Raw genomic sequence first — 16141 nt, 5'->3', positions numbered from 1 at the left:
TTTTTTTGGTTTTTCGAGACAGGGTTTCTCTGTGGTTCTGGAGCCTGTCCTGGAACTAGGTCTTGTAGACCAGGCTGGTCTCGAACTCACAGAGATCCGCCTGCCTCTGCCTCCCGAGTGCTGGGATTAAAGGCGTGCGCCACCACCGCCCGGCAGCAACTCTTCTTTTGACTAGCTAACACAGTGAAGTAAATCACTAGCTTAAAATTGTTGAGCTAGAGTTTATTTTCTCTTTTTAAAATTTTATCTATCTATCCATCTATTTATTTATTTTTTATATACCAATCCCAGTTCCCTCTCTCCTCTCCTCCCACTTCCTCCATCTCCTCCTCACTCCTCTGCTCCTCAGAGAGGTAAAGGCTTCCCCCTGGAAAGTCAACAAAGTCTGGTCCTGCCTCAAGGAGGTAATAGAGTCCATTTTCTTACGATAAACTGTTATTTTATTTAATATGTTGGATTTTGTTTTCTAAACAATTGATTTTCGAAGACAGTTTCCTAGGCAAGATTAGTCTAACACTTCTCTTTGACTCCCCCTGGCTTTGGGTGCCAGTCTCGAGTATGTAGAACTTATGAGCGCTCCTTCTCTGTGGATTAGAACAAAGTAGAACAGAACGAGCTACTTCTTAAAAGTTTGCTAGAACTTGTATATCATCTATTTCTGTGTGTGTGTGCACGTGGATTGGAGACCACAGAAAAACCTCGGACGCAGCTCCTCAGACACTGCCCACCCTCTCTTGAGATAGGATCTCTCACTGGAACTTGCCAATGAGGCTGAGCTGCCTGCCACGGAATGTCAGGGATTCACCTCTTTTCACCTCCCCAGCACTGGCCTGATTTGCTTGTTTCTATACATGGTCTTGCTATGTAGCCATGGCTGGAATTAACTGAACTAACTGTTACAATTCACAGGCTGGCTTCAGACTCACAGAGAGCTGTCTGCTTCTTCCTCCTGCATGCTGAAATAAAGCTATGCATCACCACCCCTGTCTCATCACAGCAAATGTGCTTTTTGCATTTGAATGACCTCTGGCCTCCAATGCACTCATATGTGCTCGTGCATGCGTGTGTGTGTGTGTGTGTCTTTGTGTGTGTGTGTGCGCGCACGCGCACACACACACACAAAGACACACACACACACACACACACACACACACACATGCGAGCATGTATTAAACATTTCACCAAGAAGAACCTGCCTGCTCAGCTATGCAGCTCCACACAGAGGTGAGGATGTGAACTGTGTCGCATCCTTGACACATCTGCCTCTTCAGGGTTGTAACCCTACTTGACTGAGCTTTGTTTCTTGGTTTCTCCGTTTGCTTTATCTGTTGAACTGTATGCTCCTGGAATCCCGAGGTAAGATACAGACACATTTCAGCCCTGGTGGATCCTTCCAGGTCTCTAAACTGTCCGTGCCATTTACCCTCCTTTCACTGGTGTCTGACGTTCTGTCCTCGCCCGGGCTATGATGTCAGCCAGTTTCTTGGTAGGTAGTTCTTTTCCCTAGTTTTCTCGACGAAACACGTTGAGCATGTTTTTATAAACTCATCAACAGATAGGCACATTTTAAAATTTCTGATAGATTATTCATTTTGCTAACTCTTGTGCTAACATTCCCAGCTATTTATATATATTTTTAATTCTTTGAGAATTTCATACATGGTATTTTCTCCTCTCTCCCCTAACTCTTACAAGATCCACTTCCCCTTTTCATGCCCATCCAATTTTTGTTTCTTTCTTTAAAAAAAAAAAAGATCCAAATGAATCCAGTTAGTGCTTCCCATATACTCTTGAGTGTGTGGTCATCAACTGGAATATGGTAGATCTACGATGAGCCACGCCCTACCGTGAGCCATACTCTTGATGAAAATTAACTTTCTCTCTCCCAACAGCTATTAATTACTGCACTCCATCTCAGCCAGAGGTGGGACTAACAAGCTGGTATTTTGGCTGACTTGAGCTTTGTACAGGTCTTGTAAATTCTGTCACAATCACAGTGACTTAACATGTACAACTGTTTATTGCGCCTGGAAAATGGTTAAAATACTGTTACATTAAAAATATTTCATTTTAGGTTGTTAATTTTCCCAAACAGTTTACTTTTGAGTGTGTGACTTTTTTTTTTAATTCCATAAGAAATCTATACTTTACTGTAACCCATTGGTATTGTTTGTCCTTACTAAAACCTCAGGGGCATTCATATTATAAGCTATAGTTATATAATTTCTCATCTTGAATATATGATTTCACCATTACGTAATTAGGATACCAATGTATTATAATCACTATTATGATTATTATTGGTTTTTCAATGCAGGGTTTCTCTTTGTAGCAGTCTTGCTGTACTACTCGGTAGTAGATCAGACTGGCCTCAAACTCAGGTCTACCTGTCTCTGCCTCCTGAGTGCTAGGATTAAAGTCATGTACCACCACTGCCTGGCTATAACTTTATGTTTAAAGGGAAGTTGATATTGTGATTTAAAAAAAATGAGATGTATCCATAAGATGCAGCATGTGTCCTGAGGTCATGTTGCTAGTATATCATACAGGATGATGTTTTGTAATCATATTGTCATTTTGGCATCACTTGTGTGAATGAAACTCAGGAGAGGAAGCAGTGTGTCATGTGTTTGAGTTTTCCTTCTTTGCAAATGAAGAAACAGGAACTCAAAGTTAAACGCTAGATTGTGCACCCACTAAGTGATGGAGCTGAGTGTTAGAGAACCCCGCCTTCTAATTCCTTCTAATTCCCCCCAGTTCCCTGTCAGTACTCTTCTAAATAGAGACACATAGTTATTCTTTTATTGTGTGCCATATGTAAGATAAATTACTTCTTCTCAAGTAACTCACAAGTCTAGTCTTCAGTGAGTCCCATGGTTAAGAATCTAGCCTTAAAGTCAGATTGCTTGACTTTGCCTCTTAGTTCCACTGAAGTTTGGGCAAGTTGGCTTTTCCGACTCTGTTATAAAAACAGACAAAAATATTTTACTTTGCAGAACTTTTTTCCAGATTAAACTAGATCATAGTCTCAAGGCTCCTGTCACATATACTCAGCATATGTCAGCTACTCTTATTCTTGTAGCAAAATTTTAAAGGGACAGTTTTATCATATGTGTTCTATTAATGTCTGAGCTGATGTCAAATTATTCTTCTGTTCTTTTCCCCTGTGATTTTATTTCTCTTGTGTTGTTTGATATGAGATGGTACCAGACATTACAGAGGTTATATAATATTTAAACCATAAATCATTATTTCATCCCTATGTTTTATTGGCAGGCATAGCTAAGTTTTATTAAAATACATTTAGCCAAGAATTCCTCATGAAATATGAAGCTTGCTAATTTTCTCCCTACGTTGTTGGACAAAGGCCTAGATGCCTTGTGTTCCTGATATTATCGATGTTTGTGCTGGGGATTTAGCCCCCTTAAACCTCTCAGGATTCAAAAGGACCACTATCTCAGATGAAAACTGGCTAAAGATATCAGAGGGTAAACAAATTAATTCACATAAGTCTTTTCATCATGTCCCATTTATTCTTTCTATGCTCACTCCAATGCTCTCTTGATGTTTGTCCTTGATGTTCCTCCCAATCCCACAAGGTTTCTAGTTTATATACTCACGCAGACGTAATTATCAATTCTCTGGTAAATAACAATGATACTAAACTTGCATTTCTTAGGGCTGACAGGATGGATAAAGTAAGCACCAGTTGTCTTATTACTGCCTCAGAGAGGGTGTGGCTGTGAAACGCCCCTGTAGATAATGGGAGGATTAGTATGGGGCTTTAAATCAGTACAGAATTCTAAAAATAAGAACAAGAGGACTATGTGTTGGCTATATTTGTGTGGTTAAAATTTGTATCGGAGTCTTACTAGCTGAATTAAAGGGAATGGAATACTTAGCCTTAGCAGTAACATCTAATGTGACTAGATCAAAGGGGAAACTATGGTAGTATAAAATCCAGAGCCTAGCATTTCCAGCTTCCCAAGGGGAGGTTTTGTTGCCTCCTGAGTGAGAAGCATTTCCTTTCTCCGGGGCAGAGCCCTTTCCAGAATTCAAGGCACCCAGTATATATTCTATGTATCAAGATTATATGGCCAAATGAGAAGTCATCCAGTATAACAGTACATGCAAGAGTTAATGCCCAACCCCTTAATGGAAGAATAGATAAAGAAGGTGTGGTACATATACACTTTAGCGTTTTACTCAGTGGAAAATCAATGACATCTTGAATTTTGCATGCAAATGGATGGAAATAGAAAACACTTTACTGAGTGAGATAACCCAGACCCCAAAAGATGAATATGGCATGTACTCACTCATAAGTGGATTCTAGCCATAAATAAAAGGACATTTAGCCTGTAATTTGTGATCCTAGAGAAGCTAAATAAGAAGGTGAACCCAAAGAAAAACATATAGTTATCCTCCTGGATATTGGAAGTAGACAAGATTGCCAGGCAAAAGTGGGGAGCACGGGGGTGCGGGTGGGATGGGGGTAAGGGGAGATGGGGAGAGAGAAGGGGAGGATGGGGAGAGCTTGGAAGAATAATATGGTTGGAATGGAGGAAGGGTGGATATGGGAGCAGGGAAGTAGATATTTTAATTAAGGGAGCTCTTTTAGGGTTGGCAAGAGACTTGACTCTAGAAGGGTTCCCAGGTGTCCAAGATGTCTCCAGCTTGTTCCTTGGGCAGCAGAGGAGAGGGTGCCTGAACTGGCCTTATCCAATAGTCACACTGATGAATATCTTGCATATCATTATAGAACCTTCATCTGGCGATGGATGAAGATAGAGACAGAGACTCACATTGGAGCACTGGACTGAGCTCCCAAGGTCCAAATGAGGAGCAGAAGAAAGGAGAACATGAGCAAGGAAGTCAGGACCACAAGGGGTGTGTCCACCCACTGAGACGGTGGGACTGATCTAATGGGAGCTCACCAAGGCCAGTGGGACTGGGACTGATGGAGCATGTGATCAAACCAGACTCTCTGAACATGGTGGACAATGAGGGCTGACTGAGAAGCCAAGGACAATGGCACTGGGTTTTGATTCTACTGCATGGATGGGCTTTGTAGGAGCATAGTCTGTTTGGATGCTCACCTTCCTAGACCTGGATAGAGGGGGGAGGACCTTGGACTTCCCACAGGGCAGGGAACCCTGACTGCTCTTTGGACTGGAGAGGGAAGGGGAGGAGGATTGGGGAGAGGGGGAGAGAAATGGGAGGAGAGGAGGTGGAAATTTTTAATAATAATAAAAAAGAGTTAATGCCCAATAATTAATACATGGCTGAGGTATTTTGGGAAGAATCCCACCATAGAAAGAGAAGGACACCATGGCTTCACAAGGTTTATAGTATGATAGTGACTATTCAAAAAGCAGGCTCTTAAAGCTTCACAAATTGGGTATAGCCTAGGGATTTCGGCAACTGTACTCTCACTGTATGATGCTTGTGGCCACCAGCACAATGTAATTTTTTTTTTTATCACAGTGAATATATGCTAGAAGTTCAGTGAAGAGGGAATGAAGGGATGCTCCCATCATCACCCCAACTCATCACATTTCCAGCATTCCTTCTTTCTTTTGGTGACAAACTTGCAATGTGAAGGTTAAATGCTTGGCACTTTTAAATGTCTGGGGTTGGAAGGTTTCTGGGAGAAATGAAGAATGCATGTAAAGTCTATGGGTCAGAAACCCTAATATGGCAGGTGAGTGTGCTCTGGACATGTGTGACTGCCTGCTTGAATGGTTGTGTCAAATGTCTCATGGAAGCCGTGTGGTATAGTCATTTCAATTGGAAAGTCAAATTTGGGCTTAAAAGCCAGTATCTGGAGGTGATTCCTTGTGGTAGATGTTTGTTTTGATTTCTTGTTTTCAAAAACACCCCACATTTTTCTTTGTACTTTTCCTCCAGCCACGGCAGAAGTAGGCTGGGAGACACTGGAAACAAAAGTTTTTGTCAGTCAGCTGATTTGATCATGTGATAAGCAGAACAGGAAGGACTTTGTCTTTAAACACCCTTCCCCCTAAAAGATGAAAGTAGCCAGTGGCTAGTACATTGCATCAGTGGTCAGTGCAGTTCATCAGGGGTCAGTGCAGTCCATCAGGGGTCAGTGCAGTGCATCAGTGGCCAGTGCAGTGCAACAATAGTCAGTGCAGTGCATCAGTGGCCAGTGCAGTGCATCAGGGGTCAGTGCAGTCCATCAGGAGTCAGTGCAGTTCATCAGGGGTCAGTGCAGTGCATCAGGGGTCAGTGCAGTGCATCAGGGGTCAGTGCAGTGCATCAGGGGTCAGTGCAGTCCATCAGTGGCCAGTGCAGTGCATCAGAGGTCAGTGCAGTTCATCAGGGATCAGTGCAGTTCATCAGTGGCCAGTGCAGTGCAACAATGGTGAGTGCAGTCCATCAGGGGTCAGTGCAGTGCATCAGGGGTCAGTGCAGTGTATCAGGGGCCAGTGCAGTGCAACATTCCCTTAGAACTACTATTGGTGGTTTGGATTTTATGAGATCACAGGCTGTCACGTCACTTCTAATTTGTGTTAAGTTTTCCTCAGCATAAAGGTTTACATCTTTAAATTATTTCCTTTTTAATTAAATGTACATGTGTGTGGGAAGAAAGAGTATGTGCATGAATGAGTTGAAGGGCTCGTGGAAGAAGAAGAAGTGGGATCCCCTGGAACTGTAATTACAGGTGGCTGTGAGTCATCCAACATGGGAACTGGGAGCTGAACTTAACCACCAAGCCATCCCTCCAACGCAGACTTTACTCTGATCAGTGCATACCACCTGGTCACAGCTTTGACCTCAGAGGCAAATTCTTGACGTAGACAGATGCAGGGCAAAACTGTCCCAGGTATACAGAGAAAGAACCTTAAAGAAGCTGACTACTCACTTGTCCAGTCCCTTGGGCAGACAACAAGAGAAGCAGAGGTGGCTATAAGCTGGGAAACAAGAGAATTTTGGGTTAAGTTAGTCATAAAGGCTGTGTGGAAGGTGAGAAAACATTAAAGTTGTTCATAAAGTCTATGTGTCAGGCAAAAAGGCAGCAGAAATGGTAATGTAACAGAAAGAAAATGAAAACCCAGAGACAATGGAATCGATGGAGCGGCCAGTTCCCAAGCTGACTTCTAGATATGTCCCCATCAATGGTTTTCCTGAGCCCTGATTTTCCCGAATTCCAGTTCTAATTGGCATGGCTTTCCTGACCTTTGCTCTTTGAGAAACAGGGTATTGCTGACTATCATGTGAATGACCATTAGAAATTTGCTGCAGGGCATACAATGAGAGGTGATTTAAATTCCATGTGGAAGACACAGAGTGCAATCACATCAACATTTAAAGATGAAAATATTTGAAGAACAAAATGTGACAGAGAAAAGAGAACAGCCATTATGATCCCTTCCACTCCTTCCACACTGGGAAACTGGGAAACACCCGCAACAACCCCACCCCCAAACCAGGCACCTGTGTCCATCATTTACATGGAATAGAACATGTCCATTTGGAACTCAAACTCCACAGTCACAAGCAAGGATTTGATAGGTAACTCAAGTGTGGAAAGTACACATCGCATTCTCATGAAAAATATTCATGCTTAGAATTCCCACTGCTGGTGAAATGGCAAATAAAAGAAAAAATGGTGTTGTGAGCCCTGGCTATCTTCTCAGATGAGATTCAAAACAAGATTGCATCAGCGAGGAACACCAGTCATAGAAACACTTCAAGTTCAAGGTGTTAGAAAAATAAAAATGAAGAGGTAGAGGAGGGGGAGGAAGAGTAAGTCCACTGAATGGAAACAGTCCTGGAGTCTGTTTTTAAGGTGATGGTACATTGCATTCCACACCATGGAGTCTGAGTAATTTAGGGTAAAGTGATGTCAGTGGCAAAGAGTGTAGCCAGGCATGGAGCTTCAGCCCTTTGGAGGGTGAAGCCAGAGGATGACTCGTGAGTTCAAGGCCAGGCTCAGCTAAATAGTGAAAGAAGAAGGTGTGGGGCAGGCTTAGGTGACTTCACCCAAACTTGGCCAATAATAAATCTCATCTGAGGCACTTGCAAGAAAAACATAAAATCTCTTCCTTTGTGAGTCTGAGCCAGTGAATCTTACCAATGCTTAATAAATCAACGATGTCAATAAAATACAGGTACTGAAGAAAAATAACTGAATTTATGTTTCAGGTGCATCCTTTTCACTGTATTTCTCCTTTGAACTTGTCGTGTATAGTTTTAGGCAATGGGGTCAATATGGGGGCTAGTTTTATAATAACAGAATCCAAAGACTGCAAGAAAATAAGTGACAAGGGATAGATAGATTAGAAGACAATCATACAATCAAAAGAACCAGTCAGTAACTGTTTGGGAAAATTCCAGTTATAAAAACACTTCAAGTTCAAGGTGTTAGAAAAATAAAAATGAAGAAGAAGAGAAGGGGAAGCGGGGGGGGAGGGATAGGAGAATGAGAAAGTCCTGGAAACAGTCCTGGAGTCTGTTTTTAAAGTGATGGTACACATGCATGACTCTTGTCATGATTTGTCTTGGAAATCATGAAGGAAGACAGGTCAGGTATTGGCTGGCATGTATGTTGACTTAACATCTTTTGACTGCTTAACATGCAATGGACCTGTCTGTGGAAGAAAAATCGCCCACTGTAATTGAGTAAACAAAAGGACTAGTTTATTATGTTAGATAAGCCAATATGTTCTCATGAACTATAGAGAGTAAACATACAGAGTACATAATAAACACATTTAATATACTGAGAATAAATAGAATAAACATAACAAGGACGAGTAAAGAGTAACCTATAGTTACAGTCGTGTGGCTAGCAGTAAATAGAATCAATGGATAAATTGCCATATATATTTGGAGTTATATATTTGTCTTTAATGCCAAAGGCACAAAGATAAACAAGGTATAGTACAGATCATAATACCAATTACTTAGAAAGATCTTGTGGTACCTAATCTAGATCCAGTGAGAAACAGTAGAGGGTCACCACCTCTGAGGGAAACTATCTTTACTTGAACAATGACACCAATAACCCTGTCATTTTGCTATGAACTTTCTTGTCTCAATTATTTTTATAGATAGTAAAGAATAAATATTTATGAAGTTGATTTGGTTAGATGAATGTAAAGTTTAACTCTGTTGAGATTATTTTTTTCCATGACATTTTTCTTAAAACAAGTAGTAAAAACACTTTCTGTGGAACAATCCCTGTACACTGTGAAGACGTGTTGCTCTCATTGTTAATAAAAAGCTGATTGGCCCATAGCAAGGCAGGATGTGAGGGGGCAGAGAAAATACTGGGAAGAAGAAAGGTAGAGTTGGAGACTTGCAAGCCAGACACAGAAGCAGCAACCTGGGAAGTTTATAGATGAGGTAAACAAACCTCGGGTAGCACATAGAATAATAATTTAAGTTGTAAGAGCTGACTAGAGACAAGCCTAAGTTATTGGCCGAGCATTTATAATTAGTACTATGTCTCTGAATATTTTGGGAGCGGCTGCCAAGGCACAGGGAAATTTTGCCTACAAACTCCGTCCTGTCATTGAAGGTAACACAAACAAAATAATATATGATTAACTGACTGAGACTATCCCCCTGACTCCATCTGGTGGGTTTGGTTTCACAGATAATCAAATATCTTACTTATGTAAGTAAGTAAGTAAAGGTTCTAGGGACCCCAGACTCCCTTGTGTACAGGATAGTGTAGTTTTGCATCTGAAGGGGCTACGTCTATAGACAAACCTCTACATATGAGAGGAAGTGTGACTTGATAATAAACATCATGGATATTCAGCCCCAACAGAACCTTTTCAAACAAACAATGTTTTAGTAGATTAGTAAAATTTTTGCAAAGCAATTTTGAGATCGAATTTTTCAGTAATGACTGTAATCTACTGACGTTCTGTAACGAGAACGTTAAATTAAAAACGTAAATTTCTATATGTGGGACAAAAGTGGTGGTGACTTAAGCAAAGCAATCGGAACCATTTTTGTCCATCTTCATGAAATCCTTACAATATAGGGTTCCGCATCTCCAAAGGCACATTGATGTATTCTGATACACAAGAATTTTAAGTCTTGAAACAAATGCATTACCCATCAATTAGGAGTCTTGGAGGTATTGCAATGTGTGAAGATTCTGATATGAAACTCAGCAATGCGTGTATCAGACGGGCAAGAGTTTAGCTAGAATAACAGCGAAACAAATATCCAGCAAGCTAGACTTTACTAGCTAGCATCTAGGTAAAATAGGACACCAATAGCCTGCAGATTTCTGGTACACTCTTGTGCACTAAAATTAGAACAGGACAAATGGCCACATGTGTGTCATCAACATCTATGGGTGAAATTTGTCAAGTACAAATAAGCACTCACTACCTATGTAACTCTCCCACAGAAAAGTATTGTAGGGAATCTGGTACCCTTGAGGAATGTGTGCTTGTAGAGATTAGCATACAGCTAAGATACGGCATGAAAATTATATGTGTGTGTGTAGATAGATAGATAGATAGATAGATAGATAGATAGATAGATACAGAGAGAGAGAGAGAGAGAGAGAGAGAGAGAGAGAGAGNTAGATAGATAGATAGATAGATAGATAGATAGATACAGAGAGAGAGAGAGAGAGAGAGAGAGAGAGAGAGAGAGAGAGAGAGAGAGAGAAGGCCATTTACCTAGATTTTTTGAGTCCTGAATAGCATTTCAGGGTTCAGAGTCATTCCCTGGCTGATAAAGAACTAAACTCCAGAAAGCTTCACTGACCCATCACTGAAGGATGGACGCTAACTTGAACTTTCTCCTTATTGGACAGAGGAAATTAGAGACATGTATAAAGTTTTCAAATACTCAACCCCTTGCTGTGATCTTTCTCTTGGAAGAGGCTGGCTTTACAGAGGTGCCAAAAATGTGATCATTTTTGGTGACAGGAAATTACTTAAAGGAAAAAAATTAAAAAAAAACAGTATTACTAATGTTAAAAGCATAGAAAATACTCTTCTAAGGTTGATCATGACCTTGAGTATTTCATTAGAAAATGAATTTTTTATTTTACTCTCTTCCTACATGGGCACCCAACAGTGAGGCAAAGTTAGCCTTCCCAGGCAGTGTGGTTATACAGAGGACTCACCTCAGCTCCCATGTGTGATAGACATTGAGCAGGCTTAACTCAAACTGACTCCTCTTGTGGTAGCTTGCATGTGTTAACCTAGCCTACTATTCTAACCTGGCCTGGTCATTAGAAAAATAAGCCACTGATGAACCTAAAAGAAGTGTATCTCGGGAAACTACTACACCAAGCATGAAACAGAGACCTCAGCTTTCCATACAGAAATCCGCTGAAGCTTAAGGCGCCGCCCTATGAAGGCCAAGGTGAGGCTCCCTCAGTGGGCTGACTGCAGGCGCTTGAATCTGAGCAGTACTGCAAGGGCATCCCCTCACATGTCCGCACGAACGAACGAGGCAAACACCCCATCTTCCTGGGCCAAGAGGCTTTCTGGAGTGTCATATTCCAAAATATTTCCTCGCTTCATCACGATAACCAGGTCTGCCGTCAAAATGGTATGGACTCGGTGCTGTGAGAACAGACATTAAAAAAAAAAAGCAAGAGTATTTGTTATGAATTTGAACACATGGGTCAAAGCAATGAATATGAACACGTCACAGGTTGGTCATGCATGGTTACTTTTTTACTTTAGGTATGCCAAGAAATACCCTTTTCTTGTATTAATTAATTAGTATACTTTTAAATGCCCACCAATGCAGTTAGTTCTGTTTGCTCCGGCTTCCCTTTAGTGCAGCTAGTGATGTCACTACTGTACTGAAACCTGACAACCATGCCTACCAATACAGGTGCCTCAAGGAAAGGCTGAAGGAAGGGAGTCACTGCGAACCAGTTCAGTTATATTTTATTCTTGATTACAGTTATCTCATGTGGGAGCCCACTAAAGTCCCTGAATCAACACACAATAAGAAGGACCCTGAGAGATTCAGGTCGGGAAATCCCAGCTGGGGAAGTCTATTCGGCTTTGTTATCCAGGGCTGTCGATGTGTAGTCTCTTACTCGACGGAGATCACCATCTGTCACTGGTTCCACTGGAATAGGAGCCTTAATGTTAATATTAATAATGAAAACTGCCATTTATCAATCATATTCATATGTTAAGTGTACCATATGTGTGTAATCATGAATCATTACAATGTTCTTCAGCAGTGGGTCTTCCCTCTCTCCCTTTATCAGGGATGTCATCAGGGTTCAGACAGATGAAGAAAAATGGAGAGATGACCTAGATAACTAGCGGGATAATCATCATGGAATCATTATTGAGACAGGTTTTCCTAGCTTCAGGGGGCAAAGTGTTTGCATCCTGTGACTGGACCTGGCTACCTTGGGTAGTCACCAACCTCGATGAGTAAATGTAATAACGTACGTGAGCAGACTCTGATGTCAAACCAGCTCACGCTTCAGCTCCCACACCTGTTATCTGGGCAATCGGCATCAGCATCCCAACCATGCATGCTGTAGCTTTGCACCTATAATGATGGCGGCGGCGGCCCCGCCTTCCAGCACAATGGGAGATAATTTGTGTGGACACTGCACACCTTTTCTGGCACATGTAAGCAGATGATCACTGCCAGCTGCTGTTAGGAACTCTCTTGTTGGTGTAGAAGAAAAACTCTCTGTGCTGGTGTTTATTCTTGCTGAGATCAGCCTGTCCCACAAAAATCTAAAGGCAGCCTCATGCAGTTTTAAATTTGCTGGGAGATGCATTTTGAAAGTTGCAACGAGCCATTGAAAGCAACTCTACTGCATACATACACACACACATACATACAATACACACATACATACAATACATACATACATATAAAATACTTACATACATACAACACATACATACAATACATATCATCAATATGTTCTCTGTGTTAGCATTTTGATGTGAAACCAACATAAAAATCTTCACAAGTCTGTTTACATTCTTCTGTTCTTGCTGTGTGAGATGCGTGGTGTATTTTAGACACATGGTGAATCTCACACGCCACTAGCCACTTTCAAGTCCTCAGTAGTCACCCACAGCTATTTTTAGAAACTTGTCAGAAGTGGGAGGGCAATGCTATCTTTGAGAAAAGAGCAGAGCCATGTGCACCCCCACACATTTGGAAGGAATAAACGTAACAAATCACTTTATAGCTCTTGATGCATTTTCTCTTCAGAAAAAAATAGTATTTCTTCAATAGCCATATCAGAGGTGCTTAAAACGAATTTGGCTTTTATGTCTATGAAGACAGTTTTATAAACATTACTATAACAGTCAAAAATAATGTTTACTAAAATTGTAAGAACATTGAAAAATCTTAGCCAGCAGAAATAAGTATCATTTGTGTTTACTCTATTGATCCACACAATTTCTTGTTGTTGTTGAAAAAATGTGGGATCAGTTAGTGTTGAAGAAAATCTCAAAATGCTCCAGAGAAATTAATCCAATGGAGAGCGAGGAATAACTCGTTTCCATAAATAAATACCAGGAACTAATCTGGTATGTGATGGCTCTTTTGAGAAGCTGGGAAAACACATATTTTTAAACAGATTTTAATGCTTCAGTGGCAGTTAACTAAGGTCACTGGGGAACTTCTAGGCAGAGAGAGAAATGTTAGCAGAGATGTCGCTCATTCTTCAAGGAGCCTATGGCAAGGGTGCTGGTCTATCATCAAGGAGAGCCACTTGGGTAGCACGGGCTTCTGCAGCCATGCCTCATTCTGTGACCTTTGGGTGTGTGTGGGATGCTGGGAGTTTAGTGACCTCCACAATAAGATGTACATAGTGAAAAGTATTTCACAAATACAGTTAGAAATTAGGTTAAAAAAAAAAAACAAGGCAATTTTTCATTTAAAGATATAAATCGTGATCAAGTAACCTTCAAGATAAAGACTTCATGGGACTGACCACCACCACCACCATGCTTCATGCAGAGCAGAGACTTGGTCTCCTGGGGTAGCAAGGGTCTGGCAATCTTCTATCCTCGCACTCATGAAGGGGCAACGGGGAATTCTCCCTACATGTCTCTAGTGAGACAATTCTTGAACCGTATTCACATCAGCTGGTTCTCTAGCCTCTTAGATCATTTACTGTGGTGAGAATGAACCCGTGAGCCCCCCTTTAGGACAGACGAACCACAGATCTTATCAGGAAAATTAGAGAAAATGGCGTTTCTTTCGACCGGAGCCCCAAGGGTAATCAGTTCCTGGAGCCTGAGAAAGATGCCATTCAGAGGGTGGCTTGGCCCAAGACTAGCAAGTTTCCTCACCAGCTCAGGTTTCCCAGCACTTACACTAAGCGATATTTTAAATCACTTAATGCAGGCAAAACACGAAGCATTTTTAAGGGTGACTAGGAAAGAGATTAAAATCAATTTAGCACAGAGGGAAACCTGCTTCCCGCTTCGTAAATGCTGTCTTTGTAAACATAAGCACGCGCCCCTGTCAGTATCACACGCGATGCAAACACTTGGGCGAGCTGACCTGTGTGGTCATCCCCGGTGGTTAGTCCCCCCTCCCCCAGCACCCCCTTCAGTCGCAGCCTCAGCTCTGCCTCACGCAGGCGCAGGCGAGTCTGCTCAGACATCTACCAGTGAACGAGGCACTCGGAGGAGCAGAGCTCGGTGATCTACTTGTTGGTCATCACCAAAGTAGAGAAAAGGCCGTTCTTGTGTTCGAGCAAGTTTGGAGCAGTGTCACACTCCACTAAAATACCCTCCGAAAAGACTAAAACAAGGTCTGCGTCCACAATAGAAGAGACGCGGTGCTGGAGGAGAGAGCCACAGAGAGAAGAGCCGTCAGTGAGGGGAGAACGAGAGGATGAACGCTTCCAGAATAGTCTTCAGGGGGCTGCAGTGAGAACAAAGATCCCGCCAAATACAAGGGAGAGCCAGAAAACTAACGCCCTTGCAAGCTATCAAACTGGGGCTAATCACTGCTACCTAAGGAAGGGACATTGCTTCCCCATGCCATGGGCATCTCATTGTCTTTTGCTTTAGAGAAATAGAGAAAGCGTATATAGATATTAGTTAAATTGGGGATGGAACTTAGGAACCCGAGCTACAGAGAAGGGAAGAGACCCCACGCCTGTTACTTACGGCTATGGTCACGACTGTGCGGTCCGCAAAGGCTGTCATTACCACCTTCTGCAAAATGTTTTCCTGCCGAAAGGAAAAGAAAAGGTTTAATTTTCAGGAGCCTATTTTCTGTCGTCAAAGCATCTTATATGCCAAGATTAATACTCCACTGCCTAGTTCCTTCTAAGCTTGCCGACTCCAAGGTTTCTTTGGTGTTAAGGAAGAAGCCTAAGTAGTAGCAGGCTGGGGTTGGAAATGTCTTCAAAATGCAAGGAAAGTCAGTAGTCCTAAGTAGAAAGGGGACCGTGAGAAAGAAGGAAGTTATCTTTCTTAAAAAATAATTTATTTAAAACATTTTTTCTTCTTGTGTATGTCATGTGCATTTATGCTGAGAGTGTACAAGCACCCACAGAAGCCAGAAGAGGGCAACAAACTCCCTGAAACTGAGTTTGCGGTGATCCTGAGCTAGCAGATGTGAATCTGGGACCCGAACCCGAGTCCTCCGCTAGATCAGGGCGTGCTCCTCACTGCTGGTCAGCTCTGCAGCCCCAGAGGAAGATTTTAGGGGCTGGGGGGGGGTGGGAGTAATGGGATGCACCATGAATTGAAAGCAGAAGGGAAGACCTTGGAGGAAGCGGAAGTGTGTGTGTGTGTGTGGGGGGGGATAGGTAATGGCAGCGGGAGGATGGGCAAGAATGAGAAGGAAGGACAGTGATGTGGGAGTGATTTCTTATTAATAAAGAAACTGCCTAAGCCCCTTGATAGGCCAACCCTTAGGTGGGTGGAGTAAACAGAACAGAATGCTGGGAAAAAGAAGCTGAGTCAGAGGGTCACCGTGATTCTCGCTCCAGACAGATGCAGGTTAAGATCCTCCCTGGTAAGCCAGCTCATGGGCTACATAGAATATTAGAAATGGGTTAAAATAATATGTAAGAGCTAGCCAATAAGAAGCTGGAACTAGCCGGGCCAGACAGTGTTTAATAGAATACAGTTTCCGTGTAATTATTTCGGGCATAAGCTAGCCATACGGG

The 16141-nt window shown here is 42.1% G+C and overlaps 1 protein-coding gene and 1 long non-coding RNA gene across 4 annotated transcripts in view; one reads left to right on the top strand and one right to left on the bottom strand.

The window, feature by feature from the left end:
- Window positions 1–10597: 10597 nt before the first annotated feature.
- Abcc9 (ATP binding cassette subfamily C member 9) overlaps window positions 10598–16141 on the bottom strand; it is a 124383-nt gene continuing 118839 nt past the window's right edge. For all 3 annotated transcript variants that reach the window (XM_050135244.1, XM_050135243.1, XM_050135245.1), the window contains 2 exons: window positions 15132–15194; window positions 10598–11570 (listed from right to left, as the gene is read on the bottom strand). In XM_050135244.1, coding sequence (XP_049991201.1) covers window positions 11433–11570; window positions 15132–15194 — 201 coding nt within the window. In that variant the 3' untranslated portion in view covers window positions 10598–11432. The remainder of the gene's footprint in view (window positions 11571–15131; window positions 15195–16141) is intronic.
- Window positions 15897–16141, top strand: part of LOC126497337 (uncharacterized) — an 81539-nt gene continuing 81294 nt past the window's right edge. Inside the window, exon 1 of the long non-coding RNA XR_007590583.1 lies at window positions 15897–15987. This is a non-coding gene — a long non-coding RNA (uncharacterized lncRNA). The remainder of the gene's footprint in view (window positions 15988–16141) is intronic.

This window comes from Alexandromys fortis, unplaced genomic scaffold (assembly GCF_014885135.2).
Source record: "Alexandromys fortis isolate MF-2015 unplaced genomic scaffold, M_Fortis_MF-2015_v1.1 scaffold_21, whole genome shotgun sequence".
NCBI classification, from domain to species: Eukaryota; Metazoa; Chordata; class Mammalia; order Rodentia; family Cricetidae; genus Alexandromys; species Alexandromys fortis.
This window is presented reverse-complemented; position numbering and strand designations above follow the sequence as displayed.